Source organism: Pleurodeles waltl, chromosome 4_1 (genome assembly GCF_031143425.1).
Source record: "Pleurodeles waltl isolate 20211129_DDA chromosome 4_1, aPleWal1.hap1.20221129, whole genome shotgun sequence".
Taxonomy (NCBI): Eukaryota; Metazoa; Chordata; class Amphibia; order Caudata; family Salamandridae; genus Pleurodeles; species Pleurodeles waltl.
The window spans coordinates 213,826,804-213,841,808 of NC_090442.1; the positions used below are offsets into that span (position 1 = coordinate 213,826,804).

Consider the following 15,005-nt stretch of genomic DNA (forward strand, 5'->3'; position numbering starts at 1 on the left):
GTGCTAGTGTTTAAATCATTTTGAAAAATAGGTTAACAAACTTTAAATAATGAAAAGAAGAGATGAGAGATATGACCTTCCACCAACAGACCAGACATGTGCGAACCACATCCCTTTTCCTTGCAGACAGCCCCCGGATCTGTAGATTCAACAGTTAGGATGCTCCTTCTCTCACCTGATGGCCAAGACTGGAACGACATTCCCCTGCACCTCTGAAACGCTGCATAGCTCCGGATGTTCAGAGGACTGAAGACATGGCTGTTCGAATGAACTGAGCACCACAAAGCAACTCATGCACCCTCAGACCCTCATGGGCGGTTCGCTACACTTTATAAATCCTGATTGATTGATGTGTTCCATTCTATTCAGTTATTTGGATGTTAATTGCAATTTACAACTCTTAATGAGAGCGTACAGTTGGAAGGGAATATTTCTTTGTATGAAGTTGTTTTTATATCCAACACACAAAAGATGAGGGAAAAACATACGGGTAGGATTCCAACCTATTGTTCTTTTACCCCTCATACCACCTCTGAGTAGACCCAGCCATATGCAAATTAGTCTTGATCCTGCTCCGACAGGAACAAGGCAGCCCGAACTGCCAACCTTGGTCCTCTTTGAACTGTAACACAGGCAACCCAAGACTGGTTTCGCCCTAATTGGGGATCTTCAGTCGGGAGTATCTTGGTTCAATTGCACAGTGAGCACAGGACTCATTTCTGGGCATACCCTTGGCCACTTAGGGCATTATCCCAAACACATGTGTAATTGCTTTGAGTAACATTAATTAGTGGGAAATATTGGATTCCATTTCATAAAATTTACCCCGAAAATAGCCTTCTTAGAAAATGCAGCATTTTAAAGCTTAAGCCTTCGTTTGCTATACATCTTCTACATATTGCTCTCTTCAGAGCGATTCCTTAACTACTTGAAAGCGAGCAGGACACTCAACTAATAAGAGAAACATCAGCTGAACCAAACGACACGAACTCCCAGCTCCTTTAGAGAAAACAATAGATAGGTCTCCCACCTAAACTCTCTAAAATACCCAATGGACACAATTTTTGAACGTTGAAAGGCTCTCTGAAACCAGAGGAAATCCCCCAGAAAACCCCCAACTTCAAGGGGAAAAATGTGAATCACGTTTTTCCTGACACAGCCAAATATATGGGAAGTATCCATCCTGATATGTGTACTAGAACAACCCTCAACATAATAAGACAATGCTAGGCAATAAGGCATCATTCAAAGGATGCAACTCTGCTTTATACCATCAAAAGGAATTCTGATAAAATGAATAATTGGCCTCACTTTGTCTTAGTATAGGTCTGTTCAGGAGCAATCAATATTATCCGCTAACTTTGTCTTACCCCAAAGCCTTAAGTTTCACTAATACAAAAGTAGATGCTTCCACTTACTCCTCTCTCTCCCCTTCCACTGTCCATACTAATCATTGGCTGATGACTTAACTGTTAGTTTCTCCATCAGTAAATGAGTTAATATTGCCTAAATCGCTCATGCATGGTGTAAGTAACCTACTTTTATGTGAAACTTTAATGTCCTATGCCCCCCATGGACTCTCACACCGAACCATGGTCAAACCCCACTGTTTAACTACTGGACTGGTGTTATATCTCATTTTGATATACTCCCTGGTCAAAGAATATACTTAGCAAACAAAGAAAAGGGTAATGATGGTATGTTAACCGTACATCCTATGAGTGTCCAACAGAAGTTTGGAACAATTCCAAGTTTTGCTTCATCGAAAGAATTAGAAGGTGGTGCTGTATGGTTGCCGATGCCCCAATACCCCAAAGCATAAACATGTACTAAACATAGCACTTATACTACATTAAACAGAGGATGGAACCACAGCACTCAAATTAATTCCAATACAATGTAATGTAATGAGTATATGGAGATTCCAATCCCATCCAGTTTTTTATTATCAGATGAGTTCCATATTCTTCTTTGTACTTCTTGTACAGTTGAGAAGACATCAACAGTTTCAATCAGGGAAGGCAAACCTCATAAATCAAGATGCACATCAACATCCAACACGTGTTTCCTCACAACATGTGACTTTTTCAAGGCAGCAGGTGAGAGAGCAAAGTGACTGCGGACTGCTAATACAAGGTCACTCATAAGAAACATCTGTTCACAAAGTAAAGATCCCGAAGGTTGTGTCACTGTGGCACAGTAACCAAACTTCTCATCAACCAAATACAAGAATGTCAGTCTAGTCGGTAATCCAAGGTAATCATGCACAATGTACATAGTATGAACTAAGGACCATGATACGTCCTGACCCTGACAATAGTAGCACAGCATGCGAAGTGGCAGAGTTCCTGAATGTAATATACTTAGGCAATACGCTATACAAAACAATCAACTTGCACAAATGTCATATTTACATCCATTCAGAACGCCTCTTACTCATTACGCAGACTTCCTGCACTGGTGACAGATCTTTGTATCAACTTTTTGGATTCGGAGCATGGTATCATGTGAATGGTTAGCTATATCAATATTTTTTTTTTTTTTCATTCTCTACAAGTATGTATACCATATGCCCCGTGATTTAGAAGTTTTGAATATAATGTTAAAATCATGGGATGAAACAAAGTTGTGATTTTTTTTTTTTGCCCCACCAGATACAATAAATTTGGCTGTACAGTACATTAAATAGTCGCAAATTAAAGCAGAGGAGACACTTCACATGTTAAGCAAGTGTGAATTGAAACCCTTGGACAGCACAGCACGTGAACTTGTCAGGTGTTTGCTGGTCTTCATTGGTGTCCTATCCTTGATGCACGCTAATGCTTCTCCTAGAATTAACCAGAATGTCTACGGTCCGATTGTGGAAGGTGTAGTCTTATCTGCAAACAAGTGGGCCATCTTGGAAAAGAGTCCTAATAATCTGAAATTCCCACTTGAGACTCCCAGTAGCCACAGATGCCAAGATCTATTTTGCTTACATATCGCCAACTATTTAGCAATCTTGTACCCATGCCTTCCATCCCCTAGCAAAGGGTGAGTTCTAACACGCATCTGTTGTACTCACTTCACTGTTTGCACCTTGGAATGGCCTACCTCAGTGTTTCCCAAACTGTGGGTCACCATCCGATTTCAGGTGGTCGAGAAAGAGCAATAAATAAGAATGCCTTTACATTTTGTAATTATCTTGTCACATTTGCTGTGGAAATCCAGTTTTCATACATCATCATTTGTGTGCTACTGGTTCTAGCAGGAAAACAGTATGTCTGTGCAAAGTGGATGTTCACCCACGGGGGTTATGATCAACACATGGACTAGATGTGCTCACCTGATACACTATTCATGTAATTTGGAAGAACATTTTAAATGTACGAGCAAAATCACAGTAGGGTGTCATTTTTAAACAACCAAGGCCTCGCTGATGTTGCGGAGTGCCAGCCCCTACGCTGTGCCCTGTACTCTGGCAGGCCGATTCCTCCTTTATTATGTTTCAGATACTACGGAACAAAACACACGTGCATGGTTTCTTAATGTGCATGCAAGTGTATGTCGTAATAACACTTTACACCTATAATTAGAAGTGGTCTCAAAGAGTGAAATACATGGTCCTGATGGACCACAGAGAAGGGTGGCAGAAAGAGGTTGGCCGAATCAGAATGAAAATAGGGTCATTAAATGCAGGTTTTCACTTTCTATCTTTGTCTTCCCGAATTTAGTCATAGCACGTGGAGGACAGAATAAAACATAGGTTTTTCCTACCAGTCATGTTACACTATAAAACGTTTTTTTTCTTCTTTTTTTTTACCCTGAGGGGAAATAGACCACGTGCATGAGCAGGACTCCCATTTTTTTAGTGTACATTTATAGATAAGGAGGATGAGTCCTCCTCTATAATACCCCTTCCCTCCCCTTTGAATTGTGCAAATGTAGTGGCCATGTCAATGCAAAATGTGCTGTCTGTAAATGACAGTGCGTTACCACACAACACTTTAGTGATATATTTGTGATAGTGGGCTCTAAAATGCATCACCTGCTACATACTACACCCTTACCAATCTCCTGCTGCATACATTTGCTACACTTTGTGTAAAGCTAGGATTTTTCACAATACCTGTGACTTTAGTGACACAACATTGATGCCAGCTACCCCACTCTGAAAATTGTTCCTGCACCACTGGTGCAAATGTGCTGAACTATGTCCCAGAGTCCAGTTTTAAAACAAACCCTTGCAAGCATTCATAAGCAAGACTCTGAACCTTTCATTGTTTTTGGCTGCTGCTTTTCACATCAGAAAGCCATTTCAACAGAGAATGTGCTCACTATACATAACCAAATACAATCTTATCACTTGTGTTTGGCTTTCACACATACATTTAGAAATATGGATGTGGCCTAAAAGCCAGAGCTGCAGATCTTGGGAACCATGTTCAAATCCCACTAAATCACTTAATCTCATGTGATTAAAATAAAATGAATTGAAAAATGGCTTTATGGAGTGTAATCTTGTGTTTATGTAAAGTGTTCCAATGCCCTTGGCCAGTGCTTGCACTATATAATATTAAGTATGTATATATAGTCCAGAATGCACCACTGGGCCCAGTTTTAACACACAAATGGATACAAAGCCTTATCCCATTCTCGATTACAGACATTTTTTTTTTTTTTTTTTTTTTTAAATTTGCTAAAATCACTGGTATCAACACCATGATTTTTCAGAAGCCTTGTGATTTTAGTGAACAGATGCCACAGGCGAGCACCCCACTTTGAAGAGTGTTCCAACTCCAGTACGGTTCACCATCTGCTACTTTTATGGGCAGATCAATTCCTTGACCAAAGTCCAGTAGACATATTGAAGGGTGTGGTCAAGGCTGTGGCATTTAAAAACAATTTCTATTAGAGAGGAAGGCAAAAAAGTGTAAAGAGTATGTTAGCTTGGTAATTTGCTGCATTTTAAAAGCATGTCTACCATAACACTTAAAGAAAATAATAATGACGCCGCTTCGTGCTTGTTAAAGTTAGGTGGGTTGCAAAAGTCCGTCATTCTGAAAAATTAGATTGCAATTCTAAAACGTTTGGAAACCACTGCTCTGTTTTATAACACACAAGACCAAATTATTATATGGACGCTCAGGATAGCTCTGCTGTTATAGAACAGCAGCATGCCGATTCATACTGTCTTCGGGAGAAATACTTATCACCTCTAAATAAAGGTGGCCACCAGATGCCCAGGCTGAACAATGCGAACTTACCATCCATCCCTTTCTTGGTCATACACTTGATGTAGGCCCTCAGTGAAGCTCCTAGTCAAGACTACTACAGATCACGGAGTGGCTACATCTTCGGGTCTCATAAGAGAGACAGATGCAGGTCTTGTGACTCCTCACACTATCCAAGCAACTAACTAGCAGAGTGAAGCAACTATCTCCTGAATCAAATTGCCTTTTTATCAGACCAAACCACCTTTATTTTAGGTCACACACCAGAAAATACATGCTATCTATTGTCAAAAACGAGCATGCAGTGAGGCTTGATGTGCTTCAATTATGGTAATTTAAGTGCGATTGAAATTCAGCCATCAAATAGTTTCATTTATTATGGCCACTGTTTTTAAAAGCAAGTTCACTTTTAATAGCAAGGAATGGGCCCAGCCCCTCAGGCAGACTTAAGGGCATTTTCTACTGCACCACTCCATGAGTGTTTTAAGGATTACCAATCATTACACACCGACACCATTTCAAACCGGACAGAGGTTGCATTTACCACATCTGGGTTGTCCAATTCAAAACCCCGAATTCAAAGTATTCCACATTGTCAAGAGAATTATCAATTGTACTTACTGTTCTCCTCCTCGGGTTTTGGTTTGTGGTTAGGAGTTATATTTGCTGCTGTATGAAGCAACATACCGTCTCCCATCTTCACATCCACGAGCTTTCGTGAGACGCACATATTGCTGTCATTGACAGCTTTTCCAAAACCTCCACCTCCAATGCTTGTTTCCGTATCTGCCTGCTCCTGGGCTCCGGGTGGGCATGCCTGTCGCAGAGAACCACCCCCGCTGATCAATATAAACTTGTTGGGTCCAGTGCTCCCACATTCCTTGCCCTTGGCAGTTAGAGCAGCAATAATGTTTTGGACATTGGCATGTTTGGGTACGAACACCACCTGTGTGTTGGGCATGCTGGGGTGGTTGATAATTTTAATTCCAGCTGGAAATTTCTGAGGGTCGGAGTCTGCATCAATGGCGTGTTGCTCAATGGATGCACGGTCACATCTGCCATCTGTTTCACTCTTTGTAACTGCACGCTGTGAAGCAGCTGCATCTTCAGCAGGCAGTGACAGCTTCCGCCTCTTGAGAATTAGAGGCCTGCGAGGACTGGTCCTCATTGTGGATTAGTGCAGTCACTCTCCATTGAGCCCCAAACAAAAGACCTGTGAAAAAAAGAAAAACACATTAAAACAGCTGACATTCAGCTGCTGGAGTTAGTTTTCTGAGATGCGTTTTTGAGGAAAATGAAGGACCCGATGCTTTAAAAGGCTCAAAATTTCTAAGAACACGTCTCAAATATTTGTGTACAATGCACAAAGTTATGTCACGAGTCGTATCTTCTTTTAAATCCAGCCTTACGTCAACAATGCACATTCAAAAAAAATGTTGGCCTGGTGGAAATTAGGGATTACCTTAACTCCACAAACTATACACGGTTCTTTTCTATATACCATCTGTGCAGTGTTATAAATACCATCAATGTATTTCAATCCAGTTTATTTCATAGCTCAATGAAACACATTATTGTCACTTATAATAAATAAAAAAAAACATTGCATTAAAACAGGGTCGTACATTTGCTGCAAGAATTACTACTGTATGCAGGAAACTTCATCTCAAACCTCATATGGGAATACGGTTTATGTTCTTCATTAATAGCCACTTCTCTCAAGCAAAACAATGTTAATTGTTAGACCTGTCATCTAGATCCCCACGGTCAGTAATATGGTCGTGTTTCTATGATAAACTTAGATGCCGTTTACATGCCATAGACCTTACATACCGATGCAGATAATTCAAGTGGGGAACACAAATATAAACATGCTATTCGACTCTTGAGCTAGAAGCAGGATCCTCCACTTGTCACAGTCAGAGGAAGCTAAGTGACAGCTTCGAAACCGGCGGGGAGAAAGGAGTTCGCCCCGGGTGACTGTGGACCCTGGGAGAGATGTTAGGGCATCAAAGATGGGACGTCGGACGCCTACACCACGGAAAACCTTTCAAAGCACGCACAGGCCTAGGTGGAACCAAAGGCCGTTTATAACGATCCCGGGTGGAACCTGTCAAGTAGCCCACGGTAAGGCACGGCACAACCGCGCGTGACCTCCTGCCTACGGCTGTACTTGCAAGAGAGCGCCGCACAAGAGCAACACTGCCATCCGGCAACACTAGACGGGGTACTTAAGAGTAATTCTCCAGAGGTAAATGTTTATGCCACGCCCAGCTCCATAATAATCTAACAGGATTAAGATGCCAGCAGATGGCAGGTCATCACTTGGCAGCACAAAGCTAAAACCACCATCTCCAAAGTACCTATGGGGTAATACGGCGCTCTCCACTGCCCAAACCATTACCTATTGTTATCGTATGTGGATGGGATAGTAACAAGTATGCGCAGATTCAACACATGCAGCAGTTATGCCCCCGGACATCAATGTGGTCCTGCAGCAAGCATGGCACTTGCAAACAAGGGAAGATACCAACCTTTGCCCGATAAGCAGCAGCACGTCAAAACAAAGATCAAACCATAACAATACCCCCCGCCCCCAAATACAAGATCAACACAAAGACGATATCTACAAGTACCAGCATGATTTCTACAATTAAACACCCCCCGTGATTTATCTAAAGGTGTCACTAACACTACTTTCCTCCACTCCCACCTCAGTCGCCAATACCTTATCTCAGTGACTGACTCCTCCTTTGGCCCTGTTTTCTTCTCTCTTGCTTTCCGTTTTCTTCCGCAGTTTGAATTTTGGCGCCCGCCCGACTCGTTCCGGTCACGTGGCAGAGTATTGGCCAATCACAAGCCTGCAAAATCGTATAGTAACAATAAATGATAGACAAGCTGTACGTTCAGTAACTGACAGGTCTGCAGAGTCGCTTTGAGAGCTGGCTGCCATCTTAGAATGGCAGTTATAAGGGGTGCTCCTTATTTAACGGTCCTTAAATAAAATAATTTGTAAAACTTTTTTAAATTAAATTTTGTTCATCATGCGTTTAAATCGAACTTTTTCACTCAGTCATCCGCAGAAGCATTTTTTTGTACTGGTGGAATAAAAGCATAGGCTTAGTTTGAAGGAACTTTTTTAATACTATGATGATTTTTGCTACGTAACAAATCTAAAAGAATGGTGAAAACGAAATCACAGTCTAAAAATGTATGTCTTTTATATAAAAGACACGTGGTCCTTTCAAATATGGCCCTCTTTAATTCCTGCATAGGGGTGTAAAACAAGCGCTCTCCCTGCGTCTGTGACGTGTCTCCAGTTCCTGTTTCGGAAGATGCAGAATAGCCAATGGGAACCGAGCACCGGGAAATCAAGTTGAGGCGCGGCGGCTCTGCGTGCATCGGTAAGAGGTACAATGTCCAGCAGATAATGGGGAAGAGGAGGATGTTTATCCGTCGTTCTGGGGGGCTGAAGGGAGCAAAATGGGCATAGAGTAGCATCGTTTCCCATTTTTGTCACTCGGAAGAACCATATTTGGTTATTTTAAATCCACAAGAACTCCTCAGAGAGGATTGTATCTCAAATAGCTCGCAAATATGAAGAAACAATCTGAGGCCAGTTAGCCCTGGAAAGCATGCTTCTCTTTCGAGGCAATTGATTTGTCAGCTGACGCTGTCCCTCTTTCACCCCAAGCTGTCACGCAGCTGACAAGTTTTCAGTGTGATATGTTTATGTTTGTAGTTGACCAATGAAGTATGTACACTGGCTCTTCTTGTTCTTTCCTTACAAGTTTATTTCCAGTTATAATGTACAGACAGAGATACATGTGCTCGCCATCCCCAAACCGGCACAACTCCAACCTTTCATATGAAAACATTCCAATCCCCAGTCACAGCCTGCCCCAACATTCCACTGCCCCAACATTCCACTGCCCCTGATGTCATAGCATTCTTCTTTTACATACAAACCAATACATCACTACACATCCCCTTCCCTTAAAAAAAATAACAAAAAAAATTATAATATGTATATAAATAAATATATATATTTTTATTTATTCACACACAAAATTTTCTAATACCTTAGGTTTTCTCAAAACCCTGCTGAAACAACTTTTCTTCACTTCACCACAAGCTACATTTTTATTCTGTTCACGCTCATTCACATTACATTCAAATTCTCCCATATTAATACGAGTCTGGACACCTTCCTGACAGCCCCTAGCTCCCAATTCCCCAATAACTCTAGAATCTTTATTACCATCAATATCACACTCCAACCACCAATATTTGTTATTATTACCTTCCAGCAAATCATACTGCACAAATTGTTGTTTGCAAGGCTTAGCAATAGCAACGCGACTCATGTGACATACACTGCCATCATCCAAAATGACAGTATTTCTCATCGCTTTCTTAATTCTTATAGGCTCGCCAAACTTGCTCTCACCTTTAGCCACTTTCCTTACGGATTTCACTCTCACCCAATCTCCCACATTCAAATGTGCTTCTTTAGTACCATATTTATTATTAAAATATTTCTTGTTCTTTTCTTGTGAACTCTTTATGCACTTTCTTACATGTTCTTTGCTCCAAAGTACTTGTCTGCTTCTTTGCATCCAACCAGGGTTAATCTTCGAAAATGGAATTCTACCTCGCATTATATCAAACGGACTTTGACCTATTGTCTCATGAGGTGTCACTCTATAAGCCCATAACATTTTCCTTAACTCAGAATCTATATTACTTTTGTTTCCATGCTTTGCAATTTGAATGATGCCCTTGAAAATCCTATTAATACGTTCCACTACAGCATTCCCCCTGGGATGATATAAAGCTGTAAACCTTTGTTCAATACCAGTAATTTTAGCAAAAGTTTTCATTTCCTCAGATTTAAATTGAACACCATTGTCAGTCAATAAAATTCTGGGAAATCCTTCCCTCAAAAATATTTCCTCCAAAAAATTAATCACTGCCTTGGTATCAATTTTTTGTAACACAGAAAATTCAATCCACCTTGAAAACAAATCAACTAAAACCACAATAAACTTTGAAGACCCATCATGCCACGTAATAGGACCCATAATGTCTAGAGCAACTTCTTCCCATGGTATATTAGGACAACTTGAAGAAGAAATTGGCGGGTTAAGTGTCTTTTGAGATTTGTCACTATTCTCACACTCCATGCAGTCACGTACATATCTCTCAATTTCTACATCAATTTTTGGCCACCAATAAAGTACTTTAATTCCTCTTTTGGTGCGAGATATTCCTGAATGACCCTCATGTCCAATAGCGATAAGTTTATTTCTAATACCACAGGGGGGAATAATCTTCCCACCTCTACACACAAAATCACCTTCAATACTCAATTCATCTCTCACTTCCCAAAAAGCTCTTAACATATCACTGCTTTTGACTTTCTTGTCATTATACCAGCCGAACATCACTTTGTTTTTAACTTCTTTCAACACTTCGTCTTTCTCATACTCCATGATCCATTCTTCTTTTTGCAATGAGCTTAAAGTATTCTCATCAAACACACCAGCTACACACCAGTCATTCCATGGATGTTGATCCAACTCTCTTAAAGGTAAGGACATTCTACTTAAAAAATCTGCAGTAAATTATTTTACCCCAGGAACATACTGCACTTCATATAAGAAATCTTGTAGTCTCATAGATAGTCTAGCTATTCTCGCAGATGCTCTACATAAACCTTCTGTAGTTAACAATTTAGTAAGAGGCTTATGGTCAGTCTGTATGATGCATTTTTGCCCCCAAACAAATTTCCGAAAGTGTTCTAATGCCCATACACATGCCAAAGTTTCTCTCTCTATTACAGAGTATTTTTCCTCTGTGGGAGACAAAGAACGGGATGCAAATGCAACCACATATTCTTTACCCACATTGTGACTCTGTGTTAATACACTACCAAGGCCCTTACCACTTGCATCCGTAGTGATAATAGAACAAGCTTTTGAATCGTACCCATGCAACATTGGAGCACTCACAATTGCATTCTTAATTTCCTGAAAAGCCTTCTGACAACTTACATTCCATTCAAATTTCACTTTGTTTTTTAGTAACAGTCTCATTTGGTAGGTTTTAGCTGAAAAATTTTCTACAAATTTCGAATAAAACTCGGCTAGACCTAAAAAGGATCTCAAATCATCTTTAGATGTGGGGCATGGGGCATTCTTAATAGCTTCCACCAACTTTTTTTTTAGGTCTTATGCCTTCATGGTCAATCTCATGTCCTAAATACGTTACTTTTCTCTGTGCAAACCTACATTTACTGATCTCTGCGGTCAGACCTTTTTCTTGTAAGATGTTCAAAACATTCCTCAATTCCTTATCATGATGTTTCTTGCTACTTCCCATAACTAAAATATCATCCTGAAAGAATGTAACATTAGGCAAATGTCCAAATAACTGCGCCATCAACCTTTGAAAGACGTCAGCCGCCGACGCCAAACCAAATGGCATACGTTTGAAACGAAAACAACCCCATGGTGTACAAAAAGTTGTAAGATGTCTGCTATGATAGTCCAACCTAACCTGGAGGTAAGCAGACGACAAGTCCAAAGTGGAAAACCATTTAGCATCTCTCGTGGCAGACATCTCATCAATACGAGGCAAAGGAAACTGATCTACTATGATATTATTGTTCAAACCTCTCAAATCCACACACAAACGCACTTTGCCATTAGCTTTACGCGCAACGACCAAAGGTGAAACCCACTCAGAAGCTTCAACTGGTTCTATAATCTTTGAATTTTGTAACCTGTCCAACTCTTTTTTTACCTCTTCCCTGACAATAAACGGAATATTCCGTACCTTATGAATTTTTGATTTGGCATCCTTTTTGAGTCTAATCTGATGTATAAAGCCTTTCAGTTGACCTACTTGCCCATTGAACACTCCTGGAAACTCTTGTGTGACCCATTTTTTTGTGTCTTCTTCATCACACATTACTAAGACTTGCTCTACACTGTTAGGATCAAGCACAATATGCAGTTTCTTTTGGTCTTTCCAGCCTAATACCAACGGACCATCCTTAGCCACATATAATTTACACACGGCTTGTCTTTGCTTAAATTTGAATACCAGCAATCTAAAACCAATAATATCTATTCTATCACCAGTGTAACTTTCAGGAGAAATGTCAGAGGTTTCTAAATGTTCTCCTAAACTATGTACAAAATGCTTTTGCCATGTGCATTCTGAAACAATACTGTATGGGGAACCAGAGTCTGCTGCCACCTGCAGCATAACTCCCCCAAATGATACCCAACACAAGGGTTTGTTTGACGTTTGTCCTGAAATGTTCAAAACCACAGTTTTGTGACCCCTCAGTTTATCATTTACGTCTTCATCACTGTCATCAGAACAGTCTTCCACCACTTCCTTAATGCAGGACACTTTACTGTTCACTTTCTTCATTTGTTTCTTCCTGCACACCCTAGCAAAATGGCCTACAATTCCACATTCCAAACACTTAGCATTTTTAGTTGGACACCCATCAAATTTTGCAGAATGAAAGGAACTCCCGCAACGGAAACACCCATTTCTGGATCGATCAGACATGTTATATTTTTGATTCTTTGCAAAAGTTTGATTTTTCTCTTTTTTAAAGTCATTATCCCGCTTATCCATGGACCATTTGTTGTGCTTGCTATCACTAACTTTGGCAGCAACTTCTTCAAAGTTCTTATCCTGTGCCAAAGTGATTTTCGCACATCTTTTGGATAATTCCGCTTTCTTCACTAAAGCAATAATATCCTTTAAACTGGATTCGCCTTCAATCCACAACCTCTCTTGAATAGATTTGTTTTTAGTATACATTACAATCTGGTCCCGTACCAGTTTATCATGTAGACCAGCAAACCTACATGAGCTAGCTAAATGTTTTAAAGCAGAAACGTAGCTCTCTATGTCCTCGTGTTTCTCTTGTTTCCTATGGAAAAATGCGTGACGAGTAACCGCAATGCAAACAGCAGGAGAAAAATGATCATTTAAATCCAAAATAGCACTTTGAAACACATCTTCATCGCCTCTATCGTGTTTTTGTAGTTGATTGTAAATACGAAGACCTTCAGGGCCTAAACAGTGCATTAAGATCCTTTTTTTTCTTTCAGCAGAGATTAAACCATTGCAATCTTCTAAGTTTGCTATGTAATTCAAAAAATATTCCTTCCACTCCTTCCATTGTACAGCTGGTTCACCAGGAGATGCTAAAAATTCCTTTGGTGTACTCAACTGCAAAGAAAGCGACGTCCCTGTACCAGAAGAATCTCCACTCGAAGACATAGTGTACTAAAAATTATAGCTGTAAAATATAACTCTTTAGCTTACTTCTTCAGCAAGACATGTATCTCTGTTATAATAATTTCTGTTAGTTTTCCTTTGTGCCGGATAAACTTCAGCAATGAAGTTGCTAAAAAGTTAAGAATAGTAAAAATAATACCATGTACTTGGTACTAATTAACATTAAAAGGGCGCTGCTCCTGCTCCTATGTAACTTCCAGCGCAAGAACCAGCACGTTCACAAGACATTGTTATTAAGCATTATGTTGTCCAGGCAACCAGTAACCATGCGGGGGTGCACGCGAGGACCGACGCGATGGAAAATCTAACGTTTGAGCAGTACACATGCACCTCAAACAAAATAAACAAACGGCAACTGTATTAGAGAAAGAGAAAAATAAATAAATAATAATAAAAAAAAAACTGCCCTCACTTGCTTAAAATAAGTTGCCTTTAACAAAGCAGGTCCGAAAATAGCTGCTCTCCAATCCTCAGTCTGATTTCTGTAGCGTTGCGTTCCAATACAGTTTTCTTAGTCCAATGCTTGCTGCTTTACGATCCCATCCTCGTCGCCATGTGAAGTAAGTACACTGGCTCTTCTTGTTCTTTCCTTACAAGTTTATTTCCAGTTATAATGTACAGACAGAGATACATGTGCTCGCCATCCCCAAACCGGCACAACTCCAACCTTTCATATGAAAACATTCCAATCCCCAGTCACAGCCTGCCCCAACATTCCACTGCCCCTGATGTCATAGCATTCTTCTTTTACATACAAACCAATACATCACTACAGCCAACTTGTGATCTTTCAGTGTGTGATGTTTTTCCATAAGGAGAAAATAGCGATTTTGTGTATGTAACTGCTTATAAAATGCAGTCGTTTAAAGGAGACTTTTAAACAACTGTGCCACTGTTGGAATGCTAATGCGAGTTACAACATTAACATTGCAAATATACCTATGTGGCCAGGGGTAGATTCTTCCAAGCATTGAGTGTAAGTATAAGTGCATAGCTTAACGAAAGTGGTTGGTGACCGACTTCTGAGAGACACGAACAAACAGCTAATGTGTCAACCGACAAGGGGAGACGTCGTCTGTTCTGCAGTTCTTGTTTTTCGTCCTTGCCTATTACTGCCTAACTTGTCATTGTATTAATAGAGCGCTTGTTGCCACCAGTGTTGACACAAAAAGTGCACTTAAATGCAATTGAAAAGATTGTATATAGGGGAGTGTTGGTTGGTAAGGTCTCTCAAGTTATACACCTGCGAAGAGCACAACAGAAATTCAAAGCAGCAGGGCTCGAGTGCTTGTTTCTTGGCATAAGGAACAGTCCAAGCATATATTGACTATGAGAAAATGTAGGTAGGCCAGCTGCCCCCATATTCTTTCCAGCTATGCTTAAGGTGAACTGTTAAAAGTGTGAGTCAATCACAGGTGGAAGTTACGGCGCTCTAGAAGCTTCCCTTTCATGCTGACTTTT

The 15,005-nt window shown here is 40.3% G+C and overlaps 2 protein-coding genes across 7 annotated transcripts in view; one reads left to right on the plus strand and one right to left on the minus strand.

Moving 5' to 3' along the window:
- The window catches only part of FOXM1 (forkhead box M1), a 140,025-nt gene extending 131,997 nt beyond the window's left edge, over positions 1 to 8,028 (minus strand). For 2 of the 3 annotated variants that reach the window (XM_069228163.1, XM_069228161.1), the window contains exons 1-2: positions 7,942 to 8,028; positions 5,835 to 6,426 (exon numbers count right to left, since the gene is read on the minus strand). In XM_069228163.1, coding sequence (XP_069084264.1) covers positions 5,835 to 6,381 — 547 coding nt within the window. In that variant the 5' untranslated portion in view covers positions 6,382 to 6,426; positions 7,942 to 8,028. Of the gene's footprint in view, positions 1 to 5,834; positions 6,427 to 7,747; positions 7,856 to 7,941 lie in introns of those variants that run through there. The other variant, XM_069228162.1, reaches the window with a different exon arrangement.
- A 460-nt stretch (positions 8,029 to 8,488) lies between these two features.
- RHNO1 (RAD9-HUS1-RAD1 interacting nuclear orphan 1) overlaps positions 8,489 to 15,005 on the plus strand; it is a 32,799-nt gene continuing 26,282 nt past the window's right edge. For 2 of the 4 annotated variants that reach the window (XM_069228166.1, XM_069228167.1), the window contains exon 1: positions 8,498 to 8,624. The gene's annotated coding sequence lies outside the window, so the exon portion shown is untranslated. Of the gene's footprint in view, positions 8,625 to 15,005 lie in introns of all 4 variants that reach the window. The other 2 variants (XM_069228164.1, XM_069228165.1) reach the window with 2 other exon arrangements.